Source organism: Chiloscyllium punctatum, chromosome 12, assembly GCF_047496795.1.
Source record: "Chiloscyllium punctatum isolate Juve2018m chromosome 12, sChiPun1.3, whole genome shotgun sequence".
In the NCBI taxonomy this organism is placed as follows: domain Eukaryota; kingdom Metazoa; phylum Chordata; class Chondrichthyes; order Orectolobiformes; family Hemiscylliidae; genus Chiloscyllium; species Chiloscyllium punctatum.
In genome coordinates, this window is record NC_092750.1 from 67,855,879 (window position 1) to 67,875,941 (window position 20,063).

The window sequence follows — 20,063 nt, forward strand, 5'->3', positions numbered from 1 at the left end:
TAAGGAGAGTCCAGGTCATGAAGAACGAGATGAGATTGCTGTTATAAAGCATGTAGGATCCATGGCTTCATAAGTAGAGGCAGACAGTAAAAAAAAACAAGAAAGGTATAAATTCCTTAAAATAAGGCTGATTTGGCTTTAGCTAGAGTATTGTGTTAATTCTACACGTCAGACTTTAAGAAGTATATCAAGACCTAATCAAAGGTATTTCCTAGAACGCTTGTGTTCTGTAGAGAAATGGGAGAAGTTGGGGTTGATCTCCATACTGCAGCGAAGGTTAAGACACATGCTCAAAGTCGTGACTGGTTTTGACAAATAGGGAGGAAGGGTTTCTGGAGTCAAAAAGACCAGAGGACTTGGATTTAAAGGTAACTGGCAAACAGCTTGGTGCCACAGAAGAAAATACGTTTTGTGCAATGAAGTGTGATCAGAAATGGTCTGCATGAAAGGATGGAAGAAGCAAATTCAATACTAACTTTACTGGATAATTAGTTGGAGGTGTCAAAAAGCATTGCCGGGATGGTGGGAGCTTGCAGGTGGCAGTGGTTATAGAACATGGACGCACTTGGAATTTTCAGTAGCTGTGGTATATTATTATATGAAAAAATGGTTTAAGGGAAAAAGACAGAAAGAACTTGTATTTACTTATCTTTAACAACCTCAGAATTGCTTCACAGTGAGCAAATTACTTTTCAAGTGCAATCACTATTGTAATGCAGGAAAACTTGTACAAACAGCGAAGTCCCACAAACAGGGATAAAATAAAATAAGCAATTAATTGTCTTTGGTTGAGCGTTAAGTATTGGCAAGGATACCAGGGAGTATGCCTGTGCTCCTTTAAAAAAACAATCCATCTAAGGCAGCTGTAAAAGCCTTGGGCATCTTAGGGCAGCATGGTGGCTCAGTGATTAGCACTGCTGCATCACAGTGCCAGGATCTGGGTTCAAATCCAGCCTTGGGCAACTGACGCTGTGAAGTTTGCACATTCTCCCAGTGTCTGTGAGGGTTTCCTCCACAGTCCAAGGATTTGCAGGTTAGGTGGATTGGACACGCTAAATTGTCTGTAGTGTCCAAAGATGTGCAGGCTAAATGGATTAGCCCTGGGAAAGGCAGGGATAGAGTAAGGGGATAGGTCTGGGTGGACTGCTGTTTGAGAGATAGTGTGGGCTGGATGGGTGAAATGGACTGCTTCAACATTGTAGGGATTCTCAGTTTCTGTTCTACGATTCTCTCTTTGCTGGAGGGTGTAAACTTTAATGTGCTGCATTGGAGTACCAGCCTAGATTATATCATCATGTTGCTTTGAATCTGCAACTTTGAGAGTGCAACACAGTTGAATTGGAAGGGCTGTATCGACATCGTTCAGTCAGTCATTCTACACTATCCCCTCCAAATGCCAGAGAGTGCCATGAAAACACACACGGTCTCAGGTGAGAAAAAAAATAGAGAAACTGTTCTTGGTTTTAACCACTAACTTACCCAAGAAAATCAAAATTCAGTCTAGCCTCGATAGGTGATCTGTAAGTATCCAGCTGTTGGACCATTTACGCAAGAATCTACATCAGAACGCTAGGCTGTATCAATATCTGAATGGTCATATAGCTCATGGTCTCAATCGCAAAGACTGAGGTTTAAATGCTGCACTGTTGGAGGAGAATTTCTGTGCTCAGCTTGGGGTTATACTAGGGGTTGAGTATTGTAGAGACCTTCATTTAATCCATACTGGGAATTACTGGATTCTGACACTTGGGAACCCTTCTTCATTCCCTTGCACAGATATCTCTCAGGTGAAATGCCCACAAAACATTTCTGCAAGTCTGTAAATGGAATAGTTCATTTGCAAACTCTGGTTCACTCAATAACGCTAGCTCAATCTGTTCAGTCACATGAGGAGGGAGGGCCATGATTACCTGCATTGGTGACTTGGCATAGTTATGGTTATCAAGGAAGGCGGGAAGGCGTTGGATGACGGGGCTGGGAGTTGACGTGGGTCCATTAGTGCTGGACACTGCAGTTTTGATTGGAGGCTTTGGTTTATTTGAAGGGTTGGATGTACAAACTGGAGGATTTTGAGGTGTAGAGGTTTCACTGGAGCCTGGGGAAAAAAAAACAATTCATGTTACACAACGTTCTCTATGCCAAAACGAGATTTCTTTTCCCCAGTCTGCCCATTATATCAACAATTACAGTGCAGGAAAGCGAAAATTTAGATTCAGTGCTCAAGTCTGTTGACTGTTGCTCAGAGAAGTGATAGCGCTAACAACTGAGTCAGGATAAGACACAAACAATTCACATCAAAATAGAAAGGGCAGCATAACAAAGAGAGAGACTAAACACATAAGTGCAAATGGCAACATCTGCTTTACACGTCATTTAACAAAAATTCGTACCTAAAACAATCAAGGAATGTTCCTCCAGAAATAGGAAAGATTTGATGATTAAACAATGTACCATTTGTGGTGTGCCTTGTCTGGTGGAGTTTAATTCTTACCACTTTGCAGGTTGTCCTGTCCAGGGAATGTCTTGTTGCTCTCTGGTTCAGGAGCAGGTTTGTTCAGGGCTTGCTTTGCCTCCTCCATGGCTTGAGCTTCCTGAGGCTTCTGTGTCTGGATCAACTCTGGCTGGGTGACACGGATCAACTAGAAGACGAAATGATAAGGTGCAGTTCAAAGGGTTATTGTGACAGGACGCATCTTTTAGTGTGTATGAAAAAGGGTTATTGTGACAGGACGCATCTTTTAGTGTGTATGAAAAAGAAAAATGCAGCTTGTGGAGGAGACAGAAGTTCACTGCATTAAAACAGGAGCAGGAGTTTCCTCAGCATGTCTGAATTTGTTGTGTGCTGAAAATGTGTTGCTGGAAAAGCGCAGCTGGTCAGGCAGCATCCAAAGAATAGGAGAATCAACATTTCGGGCATGAGCCCTTCTTCAGGAAGGCGTATGCCCAAAATGTCGATTTTCCTGTTCCTTGGATGCTGCCTGACCTGCTGCGCTTTTCCAGCAACACATTTTCAGCTCTGATCTCCAGCATCTGCTGTCCTCACTTTCTCCTCGATGAATTTGTTGTGTGCCCATCATGTGAAGGCAGGTGGAAGTTGCAAGACTGAAATGACTGATTTAGTAAGATTATCAGTTTAGTGCTCCGTGTAATCATTAGTTTCTAAAATCACCTTTATATAAAATCTTTTCATATAAAGCGTAACAAACAGATAATGAAGACCTTTTGAACCACCCAGCCTGTTCCACACGGGTTTGTCATACTTCATGGCTTCCAGTTTACACTCTTGGCAACACACCAGAATTAAGATAATCTGTGAATGGCAAAAATGACATAAACCCTGGTCAAACTGGGGAGAAACAATACCTGGGAAACTCCTTTCTTGATTTTCTGTTTGTTCAAAACAAGTTCAGGAGATCACTTCAGCCATGGTAAGTACTTGTCGTAGTAATCGTTGGTAAAAGGTGAGTAATGTTCCAGCCAAAAAGACTTTCTCAAAAGAATTTAGTGAATCAGTCTTCACTGCACAGGCACAGCCTGTTCTGAAGGAGAACTACCTCCTGACATCTGACCCAAATCTTGCCTTGTGTTTGTCAATAATCTGATTCTGGTCTGAATTATTGGAACAAGGTGTCAATTCTCCTGACCTGATTGTATTAGTCAGTACCTGTTGAAGGGCCTCCAGCACTGTCTGCCGGTTCATTTTCAGAAGGCTCAATTTCGTCTCATACTTCATCCTCCGATCTGGTACCACCGCCATCAAGTTGAAACGGATGTCGTGGTAAGGTTCTCTGAGACAAAACAAAAATTACATTGCTAACACTAAATAACACAATGAAACAGTGCATCCCATTTGAACTCAATTTCTCATAGGGACACAGTGCTATGACTGACGCCTGTCAAATGCCAGTGAAGAGAAACAGTAACTGCTGAAAATTTATGAACAATTAACAGCTCAGCAGGTTGTTGTTCAGTGTCATTTCAAGACTAAACCAGGAATGTTGGAGAATGCATGCCAGATCAGTGTTTAATTAGTTGATCCCAGATGAAATGGTGGCAAGAGCATCATAATTAGTTTAGCACACTCGCAAAGGGTACACCAAGATGAAAGGATTAGTGCTCCTGATCTTAGTCAGTTACAAATAAGGTATGACAGTGGAATCTTACTGGAATGTCAATGCATAGATTAGAGCTACTAATCATAAGTGCAAGTCCACAATTTTAAGTGGCAATGAAGCTAACAACTATCGCAAGAACCAAATTAGTACTTCCACAAGAGCTAACCTGTATAAATATTTCTTTAATACACTCTCATCTGCTGAGTAAGTAGTAGCATGGATCTAGTAATCAATCTCATGAACAAAGTGCGAACAATGAAAAGTGTCAATAAATGAGTCAGAGCTATTAACAACATTTCCTGAATAAAAGTGAATGAGATAGTAAGATCATTACCCAGCTGTAGCCAGCCCTATTCGCTCCATTATAACTCGTCGTGCCTTGTCCGTCCACTCTTCATCCTCGGCCCAAGGTCCTGGAACAAAAGAAAGTGCCATTCTTCAGCACAACACCAACAGACTGCATCGGAGACAAGAATCAACACACATCACAAATGCTGAAGCACTACAGGTTCAAATGCTGCTTTGACAAAATACGCCTTTTGCGTAAAGAAACCTTGGTTCATTAAGTAAGGTGGGCTCAGTCACAAGATGCAATGATTAGATGAAGAGAAGATTGAGGAGTTAGGGAGTTCCAGAGTTTTGAGGAGTCCTGGTAACTAATGCATTTGTATAGATAATGGTCTACAAGCCTTGCTATCAACACTGCAAGTATGAAGGAAATAGATCCCTGATTGCTCAGAGATTATCTAATTAGGTTAGATTCCCCTACAGTGTGGAAACAGGCCCTTCGGCCTAACAAGTCCACACTGACCCTCCGAAGAGTAATCCACCCAGACCCACTTCCCTCTGACTAATGCACCTAACACTATGGGCAATTTGGCATGGCCAATTCACCTGACCTGCAGGACCGGAGGAAACCCACACAGACACGGGGAGAATGTGTAAACTCCACACAGCCTGTTGCCTGAGGCTGGAATGAACCTGGGTCCCTGGTGCTGTGAGACAGCAGTGCTATCCACTGAGCCACCATGCTGCCCCATTAGAAAGAACAAGATGACAATGCAAGAAGTGTTGACAAAATTAAGGAAAACAAAGAGTACTTCATGGGTGGTGGGGAATTTTATTTGTCAAATCTTGAAACAAGAGTTTCAAGATTTACGATTTATGACTGATGTGATGGACAGTAGTTGGCAGAACTGTCCAGCTACGAGACATTATAAGAATCAGAAAATTAATGCCGGGATTCAGTAACTGCTAAAAATTCATGCCAATTTGCAAGAGCCCTCAATGTTATTGCAGGTGATGGACTGAATATTTTAGGGGCAGTTCATCTTAGCTTGCAGTTATCCAAATGTATTAAAGTTTTCACGACTAACAGAAGTTGTTGCAGTCCAAACCAAAATGTATGAAAAGATGTAGCCATCCACGCATTGCCCACATACAACCTCAGTACTATGCACCATAAATATACACTGTACTCTATTCTACAAATGGATTACATATTTATAAACTTATGAATTGCACGAGTTTGCATTGAAAGTATGTACGCACAACCTTCAGTTGCATCGTAAACCCTACTTTTAAAGTAAGTGCCTGAAAGTGAGTTTATCTATGCTGAATGAGGCACACTTGTCACCAGGCCACCCTGGTCTGAGGGGATGGCATTGCCTTGTTAGTAAGAACTGAGATTAAATCGATAGCAGGAAGTGATATAGGATCAGAAGGCACTGAACTTTGAGAAATCGCAAAGGGAAAGGAAAAGACCCAGATGGGAGTTATGTACAGTGCCTCCCCAATAATCGCCAGGGTATGAGGCAGAAGACAAATCAGGAATAGAAAAGGAAAGTAAGAAAGGCACTATTACAAAAATCATGGGGGACTTCAATATGCAGGTAGACTGGGAAAATCAGATTGGTAGCAGATCCCAAGGAAAGGAATTTGTGGAATGTCTACATGATTTTTTTTGGAGCATCTTGTGCTCGAGCCCATTAAGGACCTGACCATTCTGGATTTGATTGACTTGATTAGGAAGCTTAAGAGGTGAAGGAACCTCTAGGAGGCTGTGACCACACTGTGATAGAAATCATCCTGCAGTTTGAGAGGGAGAAGCTGGAATCAGGTGTAATGGCATTACAAATCAGTAAACGGTAACTACAAAGATATGAAAAAGCAGTTGAATGGAAAGGCAGCCCAGCAGGGAAAACAGTGCAGCGGCAATGGCAGGATAATTTGGAAAGCAGAGCAGAAGAAACATACTCAGAGGATGATGGGGCAACCTTCTGAAGAAGGATCACTGGACCAAAACCCTCATTTCTCTTCAGGGATGATGTCAGACCTGCTTTTTCCAACAAATTCCTAATTTGTATAAGCTCTCCTCATAACTTAACCCCTGAAGTACAGGTATCCTTCCTAAAGTGTGGTGCCCCAATCTGTTCTCATTTCTCCAAGTAGTTCCAAGGTGTGAGACAGAAGGAATGGTGATGTAATTTCAAGTCAGGACGGTGGCCTGGAGAGGAGCTTCAAGTGGTGGTATTCCTACATGCCTGGTGATGTTGCTCTTTTAGATGGTAGAGGTTCAGGTTGAAAAGCAAAGGCCGCGCGAAGGTAGGTCGGGATTGCCGGGGGGGGGGGGGGAGGAGTGTTGGCTTTCATTATCAGGACTAAAGACTGAATTACTAAATAAATGTAAAGTAATAAAGGGCAGATCAGCCACCAATTAAGGAAGTGGCATGGTTTTGTCACAAAGTATTCAATGTTAATGAAGGGCATGCTGCCTTATGTTGACATGCAAAACTGTGCAGTATGCTTCGTACCATGATCGATCGGATAGGCTTTCAAACCATCCAGCTCGAAGAGGCGACCTTTAATGGGAACATAACTGACAAAGTGGAAGGCTTCCATGGTCCGCACAGCACTGATCCCATTCTGTTTCTCCGGAAGATGCCGTGGCTCTGGCCTGGAAGGGCAAGACAAAGAGATCATAGGTTGAGTTTGATGGAATGGTAGGGACTTGAGTCACGATTTCAGTTTCCCCTTCCACAACGTCTTCAGCACACAGTGACAAGCTAGGCATTCACCCAGACACAGTGTATGAGACTAGCCATTTATCTACTCATGGAAGGTTAAAATGGGAGGCAGGTGAGACTCTGCACAAAAGAACCAGGAATTGAGGAGAAATCAAGGAATTCTTAAATATTAGAAATTACACATTTACTTCAATTCAGATTATATAAATTCAGCTTTTTCCAAGGTATAAATCTTGCTGCATTAATTATGTGATTTAATTTAAATGATTGCATAGTTCAACTCCTTTTAGGCAAATCAAAACTGAATTAGGAATATTCTGTCAATTCTGAATGAAAGAAATTGAGAGATTTCCACGAGGACGTTACAACAGTGCTTTGGATGGTAGGAGATAATCAAGTTTCTAAAGGGCATGTCATTCACTGTGGCAAAGTAAGCCAAACTCATTGGGTATCCCTTTGTAACATTTTCCTTTAGACTCGCCTATCTTTGCTTTGATCAGTCCTAAGCCACTATGACAGTCCCAGCAGACTGTCCAAATGATTGTTTCATTTTAGGATTTTGAGACCCATTACATCAGAGATTTGGAGCAGAAAATTACCCATACAGCTTTGTTTAAAAAAAGTTATATTACTAAACAGCACTGAGACGAAGTACAAATGAGCTAAGCTTTAAAGTTCATTAAAGATTGTAAATAATAACAATTTGTTTGTCTGTCTCAATAATGAGTGAACACATTTGACCTATTTTATTCGGAGATCCCTGGTTCTTGCACACAGTAAGGTTTTTCCGGTATATAACCGGTTTAGATCGTAGGCTGATATATTACAGAAGAGTGTACACACAGTCAGGATTTAAACACAAAGCTGCAATGGCAAGCTTTCCCCAGTTTCGGAAAGGTATGAGTGGAAGTTGTTCCCGTCACTGTGGAAATATATTTATTATTGTGTCATTTCACAAAGGCAGATTGCACTGACTGAATTAGTTATCATAGTATGGCTACTCAGGAGACATGCTGTTTGGTGATATAAACATGTTATGAAGTTTATTCCTAAAACATTTTCAGAAAGACTGAAGAGACATATTCACAGGAATGTACGTTATATTTAATCCATGTGTCACAGTGTGGCTTTTAACCAGCAAGTCAGAGATTTGATAAGTTATGAAGCAGTCACTCTTGCAAGCAAGGGAAAGTATCTGGAGGAGAGAGAAATCAACAAACCTCAAATTTTGACAAGCCAAAAGGATCATCTCAGTGAATCCTGTGGACAGAGACCATTGAACTACCTTCCCAGTCTTTCCCTCTATCTATAACACCAATTTTATTTTGTGTCTGCATCAGTCTGCAAAAGGAGTTTCATAAAGGGGCTAATTATTTCAACTAGTAGAGCTATATGTCAATGGTTTATAAATGTTTTTTTAAAATAAACTACTTCTTAATAAGTCGAGAGATATGTCTGTGCCTTCTGTTAACTTGTGTGTAAAAGATGGATAAATTGTGGAATATTATATAACTCCATAATGTACCAAGAACATTCTATAATTTGCTCTCCATCTGATACTGCTGACTTTAGCTGTGGTAGGGTAGGTGCTGTCAGTGTGAGTTGTATCCAGCAAAGTAACCATTCTCATGTGAGTGAAGAAATCAGGCATTTCTACTAATGAAGGGTCTCCCATCAAACCCTCCCAGATCATGATCATCAGGCCATCTGTAGCACCATTGGCTTCCTCCAGTTAAGATCTGGTAAGTCAGCACAAGGCAGGGGATCTCCTGCTCTGCATTTTCAAACCAGAGTCTCCTTCCCTAAACTGCCTAAACATCACATTCCACTACATTTTCAAAGGACAACAGAAAACTCTCAACTTCTGTTCCTTTCCTGATTTTTTTTTCCTTGCAAGTGCGTTTAAATTCCTTTCTAAAAGTGTTCTTTCTAAAAGTGAGGGATGCATTTAGATACTGAAGTGGTTAAGCCAAGGGGAAGCAATCAGCTCATAGTTTCTCAGACTGACTAAACTTGAATATTCTGCTATTTAGTAGCTGTTTTTTTTGTTACAGCTTTTATGATATGGGAAAGAAAAGGTGATGATGTCCCTCAGGCCTCTCTTTTTTCCAATTAAACCTTGCATCAGTACATATTCTGCACATGCCAGATTTGATTATAGATAGAAGACAAAATCTTTAAAAACTCAGGAATTTACAGTTGCTGTGATTTGGACTTGCTTCTTTAGATCAGGAGTAATTACCAGGTGGCTTCATTGGCACAGACCTGGTTAAACATAGCCAAGATTAGTCGTGAAATATCAAAACTGCGTTGCAGAGGCCCTGGGAGTACAACCATGGAGATCATCCAGAATTTTAAAGCTGTATTTGAATTCTTGTGTCACATTCCATCAAAGGCAGAAAAATAAATTACATTCCTACCTGGCATGGCTGTTGTGTGCCTTTGCTAGTTCTGGAGCGTTGCCAATTGCATAGCCTTTACTCTGCGGAGCCAAAATGAACAGCTCTGGTCACTTGTGAGTTGATAATGAAAAACAACAGCTTTCAGCTCAACCTAGAATGCCTGACCCTACTTCATTCACCTTGTCAGGTTGCACAAGTACAATGTTGAACATCTAACTTGCACAAACTGTCTGACCCCCTCCCCTGATTGTCAAAGTTCTGGCTCCTGCTGACTCTCACCAATACAAGTGACCTTCCTGAATGTTCAGACTCAACAGGGCGTCTCAGCAAGACTTCTTGACAATATGGCTTGTGAACCTTTCCCCAGTTGACATGCACATTTATTCACACACAGCACTGGATGGTCATCAGGAACAACTGAATATCCCCTCCCTGGCCCATGATGCTGAAGACAACTGTAACACCTCCAGCATCATAGTGAGTGAAGTCAACTTGTATAACGCAGTGTCACACCAGCCATTCAGAAATAAGTAAACAAGGGATTATTTCCCACAATGATAAAACATAGTGCTTTTAAATAAGATAAATGTGCCTCTTCCAGACATAGAAAATGATCAAGGACTGGACCATTTCTAGGTGCTGATCCCACTGATGTCTGCTGTCTACACAATATTGTGGTCTAATGGGATGTGACAAATTAACACGCTGCTTCGTATTCAGTAACAAATTAAGGACTATGAACATGACCATTATGAGTTTTAGTTCAATAAGGCGGCCCACGGCACTGAACAACAGGCAACACTACTAGGAGAGTGGGCACTGCTGAAGTTGTATTCCACACTGCTGTGGGAAGCGAGGGAAGTAGTTACAGGGGTTCTGACCCAACCTTTTAATTCCTCTCTGGCCACAGCAGGAGGTGCCAGAAGACTGGAGGTTCACTAATGTGGTTCCACTTTCAAGAAGGTTGGTTAAGATAAACCAGAGAATTACAGACCAGTGAGTCTCTCATCAGTGGTCAGGAAACTGTTGGAGAAAATTCTGAAAGAGAAAATTAACCTCCACTTGGAGAGGCGGGGTTTGAACAGGGTTAGTCAGCATGGCTTTATCAGAGGGAGGCCATGCCTAACAAATCTGATTGAACTTTTTTGAGGAGGTGGCCAAGTGTGTAAATGAGGGTAGTGCAGTTCATGTGGATTTCAGCAGAACCTTTGATAAGGTCCCAAATGGGAGGCTGATAAAGAAAGTAACAGCACATGGAATCCAGGATAACGTGGCAAGTTGGATCCAAAGTGGCTTAATTGTAGGAGGCAAAGGGTGCTGGCAGATGGCCGTTTGTATGACAGGAGGCTGGTGACCACAAGGATAAGTGCTGGGTCCCTTATTGTTGTGATATTCATAAATGATATAGATGAGAATGTGGAGAGATTATAAGTAAATTTGCAGCAGACACAAAGGCATACACGGGTTGGCCAGATGAGAGATCAATGGCAAATAGAATTTAACCCTGAAATGTGAGCCATGATGTGGAGGTGCTGGTGTTGGACTGGGGTGGACAAGATCAGAAGTTACATGACAATAGGTTATAGTCCAACAGGTTTATTTGAAATCACAAGCTTTCGGAGTGCTGCTCCTTTGCCAGGTGAAGGGGCAGCACTCTGAAAGCTTGTGATTTGAAATAAACCGATTGGATTATAACCTGGTGTCATGTAACTTCTGACCCTGAAATGTGAGAGGTAACTTTGGAAGAAGTAACAAGACAAGGGAATACTCAATGAATAGCAGGATGCTTGCAAGCTCAGAGGAACAGACAGAAATTGTCAATAGATTCCTGAAGGCAGCAGGTTAGGTTAATAGGTGGTTAAGGAGGCATATGGCTTTATCAGTCATCGCATAAATTATAAGAGCAGGAACGTTGTGTTAGAACTATTCAGGATTTTGGCTAGAGCACAGCTGGTGTACAGTGCACAGTTCTGGTCACCACATTATAGGAAATATGTGACTGCATTGGAGGGGGTGCAAAGGAAATTCACCAGGATGCCATCTGGGGTGGAGCAATTTGCCTATAAAGAGGAGCTGGATAAGTTCTGGTTGTTCTTCTTTAGATCAGAGAAGGATGAGGTGGGACATAATAGAATTGTATAAGACAATAAGGACAAAGTGAATATGAAGCAGCTACTCCCCTTAGTTGAAGGGTCAATAATGAAGGGACAGAATTTTAAGGTGAAGGACAGGAGATTTAAGTGGGATTTCACTCAGAAGGAAGTGAGAATCTGGAATGCAGTGCCTACAAGAGTAGTAAAGAGGTGGAAAGCCTCACTACCCTTGAACAAGTAATTGAAATTTCATAACTTTTAAGGCTATGGGCCAAGTGTTGGAAAGTGGAATTAGCGTAGACTATGGGTTTTTTTTCGTCACTGCAGACACAATGAGTCAAAGGCCCTCTTCTGTATCATCTGACTCTCTGAAGGAGGTAGGTGAGTGTGAAAACTCATCAAAATGGATGTGCTCTCAGGTGGGTATTAAGCAAGTTAAAATCCACAGCAGTCCGTCTCTGGGAAACTTGCCTGGAGATGGATCAGTGACAGGGAGCCATGCCGACAGGGCTTTTGTGGGGAATTACACAGCATTCCCTGCTGCCGAGCAAAAGGCCCGTTGTATCTAATGAGACACTCAGGTGGAACTGAGCTGGAGTATGGCTCATAGCATCTGCCCTGGGAGTTCGCATCGCTTTCTTACAGCAATTAGAAATCATCTATTCTTCCAAAGATAAAATGAAAAATCCTAGAATTTGCGAAGAGAAGTATTCAGTGGTTGGAAAAATGCACCACTATCCACAGGCAGTTTCTCATTTAGGCAGATGCTGCAGTTGCTGTGGAGACTCCACGAAAATACTGTGGCTGTGCCTGAACAGTGAAGGATTTAATTTAAACAGCTCTTCATGAATGAGCAGTTTCAAGGGATATTCAGTTCTGCAGTTTTACTGTGACTTTTAAAGTCACTGCCATCAACTTAAGGAATCAAAGCACTTTTAACCCAGTATGTGTGATATTCTCAAGGTGAAACCATACCTCTGGACTGAAACCTTTGGTAAAGTCCTTCATCCGGCTGAGGGTGGGACCCAACTCCACATTGTCGCAGTTCAAGAGGACGCTAAGCAAAGCGTGCGTCGCACACGAGTTTGGAATCAGCTTTTGAGACAAAATCAAAGAAGTGTAATTAGGGTTGGTGCGCACTTGAAGAGACTTGAGTTAATCAGGATCAGTCAGCACAGGTTGCTAAACTTCATACAATTCTTCAAGGTAATAACTAAAGGTAGATAAACAATTTGCAGGGGCTTTTGTTTATAAGGATTTCCAAAAGCTACTTCCTCACAGATTTGAGGCACGTGGAATGTCACCAGATAGACAAGAGATGTGACTGACGGGTAGAAGACAGAAATCTGGATCAATGTGGTGCGTGGAATTCCAAGGAATCTGTTAAAGGGCTGTTTTTATTTATACAATATACACAAATGGGTTGGACATTGAAATTACTGAAACAGTATAAAAGATTTGTTAGTGCCATAAAAAATTGATATGATAGTTGAGGGAAGCACGACAAATGAAAAACAGAGAGAATGAGGTAAGTAAAAAGGGATTCTAAATGGAGTTGAGGAACAGAGGGGCCTTAAAATGTGGATACATAGGTCTTCAAGAGGTGGTGGCAATAACAGGAAGTTCAGTGAAAGAAACAAAGGCAAAGACTTGCCTTAATTTTCAATATAGCTGTATAGAACACAAAAGCAAATAAAAGTGACTTTGCACAAGATTGTAATTATGTTACAATTTCAGTAGAGGACAGCTTTTATCACTTTACAAAGGGTAAAAAAAAAATAGAAAAAGGTGCAAAATAGGTCCATCTGGAAAAGACTCGGCAGAAAGAATAACAATTATTGGGAGAGTCTTAATAGTCGGGTTATTTTCTGTGGGTCGAAAGCAAGTTACAGTTATTAGATAGAAAATACAACAGAAACAAGTCATTTTCTAAATCCAGTCCACCTTGGCGTTTACCATTTGTACAAAGAGTGATCCTAGTCCTTCTGTGCACCCTTCTTTCTTATCCATTTATCCCCTTCTCCTACAAATACCTAATTATGACAATTAAAATGCTGACAGGGTCAGTCACTAATTCTGTCAGTGCACCCAACAGCAGGATTATCACAATTTATCAACCCCCTTTCACAGGACATGGGCATCTCTTGCTAAACCAACATTTAATATGCATCCCAACTGTCCTTCAGAATGTAGGTTCTTTGATTTTGAAAGGGTTGATAGTGACAGGGTAAGACCATAAGAAAGACCATAGTAACTAGGAACAGTAGACTGTTCAGCCCCTTGAGTGTGCTGTCAATCAATAGAATTTTGGGTGATCCAACATTCCTCACGTCCACTTTATTGCCTATCCCCGCAATCTTTTTATTCCCCACTGATTAAGAATCCCTCTGCCTCAGCCTTAAATATACACAAGAATTCTGTCTCCACAGCTCTCTGTGGCAAGGAGTTTGGCACTCCTTAATTCTGAGACTATGTCCTCTGGTCCTAGACTATGAGGGGAAACATTCTCTCAGCATTTACACTGTAAAGCCTCTTAAGAATCTTATATATTTCAATAAGATCGCTTCTCATCCTTCTCAACTCCAGTGAGTAGAGTACCAACCTGTTTAATCCTTGCTCATAGACAATCCCTCCAACCCCAGGATCAACCTTCTCTGAAATAATATCTTTCCTTACACAAAGGAATCAAAACTGCTCTCAGTGCTCCAGATGTGGTCCTATCAGCAGCTTGCAGTTCAGACTTCCCTATTATTATACCCCAGCCCACTTGAAATAAGGACCAACATTCCACTAACCTTCCTGATTACCTTCTGTACCTGTGTGCTAGCTTGTATTTTGTATGCAAATACCCCCAAGTCCCCTTATGTTGCAGCTTTCTGCAATTTTTCTCCATTTAAGTAATATTTCGTTCATTTGTTCTACGTTTCAAAATGAACAATTTCAGATTTTACCACATTACACTAATTTTGCCCACTTACTTAAGCTAGCAATGTCTCTCTGTAAACTGTATCTCACCGTGCGCCTTTCTAAATAATTTAATCCTATCTGCAAATTTGGCGACATTAGCGGTCACAGCGCTGATTCCTGTGGAACCCCACTGGTCACAGTTCGCCAATCTAAAAAAAAACCCTTACCTCCGTTCGCTGTTTCCTGCCATTAGCCAATTATTTATCCATGCTGACATACTCCCTCCAACACCATGTTGTCTTATGATTTTACTTTTTGTGAGGCCCTTATTGTATGCCTTCTGGAAGTCTAAATACAACACATCGTTTGGTTCCCTGCTATCCACTCTTGTTGAAACATCTTCGAAAAACTCTGATAAAGTACTCAGATTATGATTTTCCAAATGTTCTGCTCTAACTTCTTTAATAAATTGAAACTTTTCCAACAAGAAGTGTTAGGCCTATTGGTCTAAGTTACCTGTTTTTTATCCGCAATAGGATTTGAATAGAGGTGTCATGTTGACATGTTTCCAATCCTCTGGTAGACAGAACAGAGAACATAGACATTACAGCGGAGTACAGGCCATTCAGCCCTCTATGTTGTGCCGACCTGTGAAACCAATCTGAAGCCCATCTAACTTATGCTTTTCTATTTTCATCTACATGTTTATCCAATGACCATTTAAATGCCCTTAAAGCTACTACTATTGCAGGCAGGGCGTTCCACACCCCTACTACTCTGAGTAAAGAAGTATGTGTCCAATATCCATCACCCCTCAATTTAAAGCTACGTCCTCTCGTGTTAGCTATCACCATCCGAGGAAAAAGGCTCTCACTGCCCACCCTATCTAACCCTCTGATTATCTTATATGTCTCAATTAAGACACCTCTCAACCTTCTTCTCTCCAATGAAAACAGCCCCAAGTCCCTCAGCCTTTTCTCATAAGACCTTCCCTCCATACCAGGAAACATCCTGGTAAATCTCCTCTGCAATCTTTCCAAAGCTTCCACATCCTTCCTATAATGTGGTGACCAGAACTGTACGCAATCCTCCAAATGTGGCCACACCAGAGTTCTGTAAAGCTGCAGCCTGACCTCGTGGTTCCAAAACTCAATCACTCTACTAATAAAAGCTGACACACTGTATATGCCTTTTTAATAACCCTATCAACCTGGGTGGCAACTTTCAGGGATCTATGTACACGGACACCGAAATCTCTCTGCTCATCTACACTGCTAAGAATCTTATCACTAATCCAGTACTCTGCATTCCTGTTGCTTCTTCCAAAGTGAATCACCTCACACTTTTCCACATTAAACTCCATTTGCCATTTCTCAATCCAGCTCTGCAGCTTATCTGTGTCCCTCTGTAACCTACAACATTCTTCTGCACTATCCACAAGTCTACTGACCTTATTGCCATCCGCAAATTTACTAACCCATCCTTCTGCACCATCATCCCAGTCGTTTATAAACATGACTAAACAGCAGTGGACCCAAAACAGATCCTTGCGGTATACCACCCGTAACTGAACTCCAGGATGAACATTTCCCATTAACCACCACCCTCTGTCTTCTTTCAGCTCATCAATTTCTGATCAAAACCGCTAAATCACCCTCAATCCTATGCCTCTGTACTTTCCCCTACAGTGGGGAACCTTATCAAACATCTTACTGAAATCCATGTAGACCATATCAACCTGTTTAGTCACCTTCTCAAAGAACTCAATAAAGTTTGTGAGGCACGACCTATTTTTCACAAAACCTGACTATCCCTAATCAACTTATTCCTTTGTAGATGATTATAAATCCTATTCTTATAACCTTTTCCAACACTCTACTGACGACTGAAGTAGGGCTTATTGGTCTATAAATTGCCAGTGTTGTCTCTACTCCACTTCTTGAAAAAGGGGACATTTGCTATCGTTCTGTCTTCTGGCACTATTTTGGTAGACAGTGACAACATAAAGATCAAAACCAAAGGCTCTGCAATCACCTCCCTGGCTTCCCACAGAATCCTCGGACAATTCCCATCCGGCCCAGGGGACTTATTTATTTTCTCACTTTCCAGAACTGCTAACACCTCCTCCTTGTGAACCTCAATCCTATCTAGTCTAGTAGCCTGTATCTCAGTATTCTCCTTGACAACATTGTCTTTTACTAGTGTAAACAGTGACGAAAAATATTCATTTAGCACTTCCCTTATCTCCTCTGACTCCATGCACAACTTCTGACTACTGTCCTTGATTGGCCCTAATCTTAGTCTAGTCATTCTTTTATTCCTGATACACCAATAGAAAACCTCAGGGTTTTCCTTGGTCTTATCCACCAACAACTTCTCATGTCACCTCATGGTTCTTAACTCTTTCTTTAGGTCTTTCCTGGCTAACTTGTAACTCTTACGCTCCCTAACTGAGCCTTCACATCTCACCCGAACATAAGCCTTCTTCTTCCCCTTGACAAGAGATTCAACTTCCTTAGTCAACGGCTCCCGCGCTCAACAACTTCCTCCCTGCCTGACAGGTACACAATTATCAAGGACCTGCAATAGCTTTTCCATGAATAAGCTCCACATTTCAATTGTGCCCATCCCCTGCAGTTTCCTTCCCATCCTATGCATCCTAAATCTGGCCTAATCATATCATAGTTGCCTTTCCCCAGCTTGAATTCTTGCCCTGCAGTATATACCTATCCCTTTCCATCACTAAAGTAAACATAACCGAATTGTGGTCATTATCACCAAAGTGCTCACCTACCTCCAAATCTAATGCCTGACGGGTTCATTACCCAGTACCAAATCCAATACGGCCTTGCCCCTTGTTGACCTGTCTAAGTACTGTATCAGGAAATTCTCCTGCATACATTGGACAAAAACTGACTCATCTAAAGTGCTGGAGCTACAGTATTCCCAGTCAATACTTTGAAAGGTAAAGTGCCCCATCACAACTACCCTGTTACTCTTACTACTTCAAGAATCATCTTTGCTATCCTTTCCTCTACATCTCTGGAACTATTCAGAGGCCTGGAAAAAACTCCCAACAGGGTGACCTCTCCTTTCCTGTTTCTAATCTCAATCCACACTACCTCAGTAGACGGGTCTTCAAAACATCCTTTCTGCAACTGTAATACTGTCCTTGACTAACAATGCCACACCTCCCCCCCCAACCCTTCTTTTACCATCTCTGTTCTTAATGAAACATCTAAATCCTGGAACCTGCAACAACCATTCCTGTACCTGTTCTATCCGTGTCTCCGAAATGGCCACAACATCAAAATCCCAGGTACCAACCCATGCTGCAGTTTCACCCACCTTATTCCAGAATGCCAGTACTTCTCCAGAATTCAAAGATTTTTGGAAAATTATAACCAATGTATCCACAACATCTGTAACTACCTCTTTTAGGATCCTAAGATGTAAGCCATCAGGACCAGGAGACTTAACTCCTTTTAGCTCCATTAGCTGGTTTAATACCACTTCTCAAGTAATGGTAAAGGTTCTTAATTTCTCCTCCGTATTCTTTGATATTTATGAGATATTTGAAGTGTCTTCTACTGTAAAGCCTGATGCAAAACATATTTTTTAAACTCCTGTGCCATTTCCTGGTTCCTCATAACCGCATTCTTACTGTTAATGAGAAGTTCACTAGAGGACAAAAATGTCAAGAAAAAGCTAGAAAAAAGTTTATGTAGGTATGTTTAGGATGTGAAAATTTCAGCCAGAAATCTTTGCTGGTGCAGAGCTCATTTTTAAAGGGAAGTCAGGAAACTGGTTGAGAAAGAATTAACATCAGGGATTCTGGTCAAGCAGTGAGATCTGACAAAATGGTTCATGTGCAGAAAATCACTGATAGAGACTTGACAGGCAGAAGGGTGCTGGAACAGTTTGCGATTCTATATTTGCCAATACTGTTGGAAATAAACCATGACCATTTGCACCAGCTGCTCACAATTTCATCTACCTGTAGTTATGAAATTCAGATAAATCATCTGTGAGCAGGTTTAAATAGAATCAGAAATTTTTAGACTATGGAAAAAGGCACTTGACTAGAGCTTGGCTAGTACAGCCCAGAATAGGCCCTTTGGCCTTCAATGTCATGCCAACCTTTTACCCTACTCTAAGATCAGTCTAATCTCCATCCCTTCATTGTACTATCATCCATGTGCCTAACCAAGAGTCGCTTAAATGTTCCTAATGTATCTGACTCCACTACCACTGCTGGCAGCACATTCCATGCACCCACTACTCTCTGGTTATCCAGAGGTGGCACGGTGGCTCAGTGGTTAGCACTGCTGCCTCACAGCGCTAGAGACCCAGGTTCAATTTCCGCCTCAGGCAACTGTCCAAGTGGAGTTTGCACATTGTCCCCGTGTCTGCGTGGGTTTCCTCCGGGTGCTCCAGTTTCCTCCCACAGTCTAAAAATGTGCGGGTCAGGTGAATTGGCCATGTTCAATTGCCCCATAGCGTTAGGTGAAGGGATAAAGGTAGGGGAATGGGTCTGGATGGGTTGCTCTTCGGAGGGTCGGTGTGGACTTGTTGGGCCGAAGGGCCTGTTTCCACACTGTAGGGAATCTAATCTAATCCACAAGGTTTGTCCCCATTTGTGCTCCTCAGAACTTTTGTACACCTCCATCAGTTCCCCTTTTTTTAAATCTGCTCAAAGGAAAACATGCCCAGACTATCTAGGCTCTTCACAGCTGAATTGATTCAGCCCAGGCGATATCCTGTTGAATTGGCTCTAGATCCTCTCTATTGTAATCACAGTTTTCCTATAATATGGTGACCTGAACTGCCCACAGTACTCCAGCCGTGACCTAACTAACTTTATATACAGCTTCATCATAATCCTCTTGCTTTTGTATTCAATATTTTAATTAAGGTTTGGGAGAAGATTTGTAGCTCGGGTGCTCATTGTTGTGGTTCTGTTCGCCGAGCTGGGAATTTGTGTTGCAGACGTTTCGTTCCCTGTCTAGGAGACATCCTCAGTGCTTGGGAGCCTCCTGTGAAGCGCTTCTTTGATCTTTCCTCCGGCATTTGTAGTGGTTTGTCTCTGCTACTTCCGATTGTCAGTTCCAGCTGTCCGCTGCAGTGGCCGGTATATTGGGTCCAGGACGATGTGTTTGTTGATTGAGTCAGTGGATGAGTGCCATGCCTCTAGGAATTCCCTGGCTGTTCTCTGTTTGGCTTGTCCTATAATAGGCACTCATCCACAGATTCTATCAACAAACACATCGACCTGAACCCAATATACCGGCCACTGCAGCGGACAGCTGGAACTGACAACCGGAAGTGGCAGAGACAAACCACTATAAATGCAGGAGGAAACATCACAGAAGCGCTTCACAGGAGGCTCCCAAGCACTGAGGATGTTTCCTAGACAGGGGACGAAACGTCTGCAACACAAATTCCCAGCTCGGCGAACAGAACCACAACATATTTTTATTAATAAAGGCAAAGACCCATGTGCCTTTTTAACATTGTCTA

General features: G+C 41.9%; 1 protein-coding gene across 1 annotated transcript in view; it reads right to left on the reverse strand.

Annotated features, from left to right (window-relative positions):
• The window catches only part of bap1 (BRCA1 associated deubiquitinase 1), a 73,846-nt gene that overhangs the window by 18,607 nt on the left and 35,176 nt on the right, over positions 1-20,063 (reverse strand). The window contains exons 5-11 of the mRNA XM_072582700.1: positions 12,612-12,731; positions 9,562-9,623; positions 6,929-7,071; positions 4,450-4,528; positions 3,665-3,788; positions 2,492-2,639; positions 1,911-2,095 (exon numbers count right to left, since the gene is read on the reverse strand). Of these exons, the coding sequence (XP_072438801.1) occupies positions 1,911-2,095; positions 2,492-2,639; positions 3,665-3,788; positions 4,450-4,528; positions 6,929-7,071; positions 9,562-9,623; positions 12,612-12,731 (861 nt within the window). The remainder of the gene's footprint in view (positions 1-1,910; positions 2,096-2,491; positions 2,640-3,664; positions 3,789-4,449; positions 4,529-6,928; positions 7,072-9,561; positions 9,624-12,611; positions 12,732-20,063) is intronic.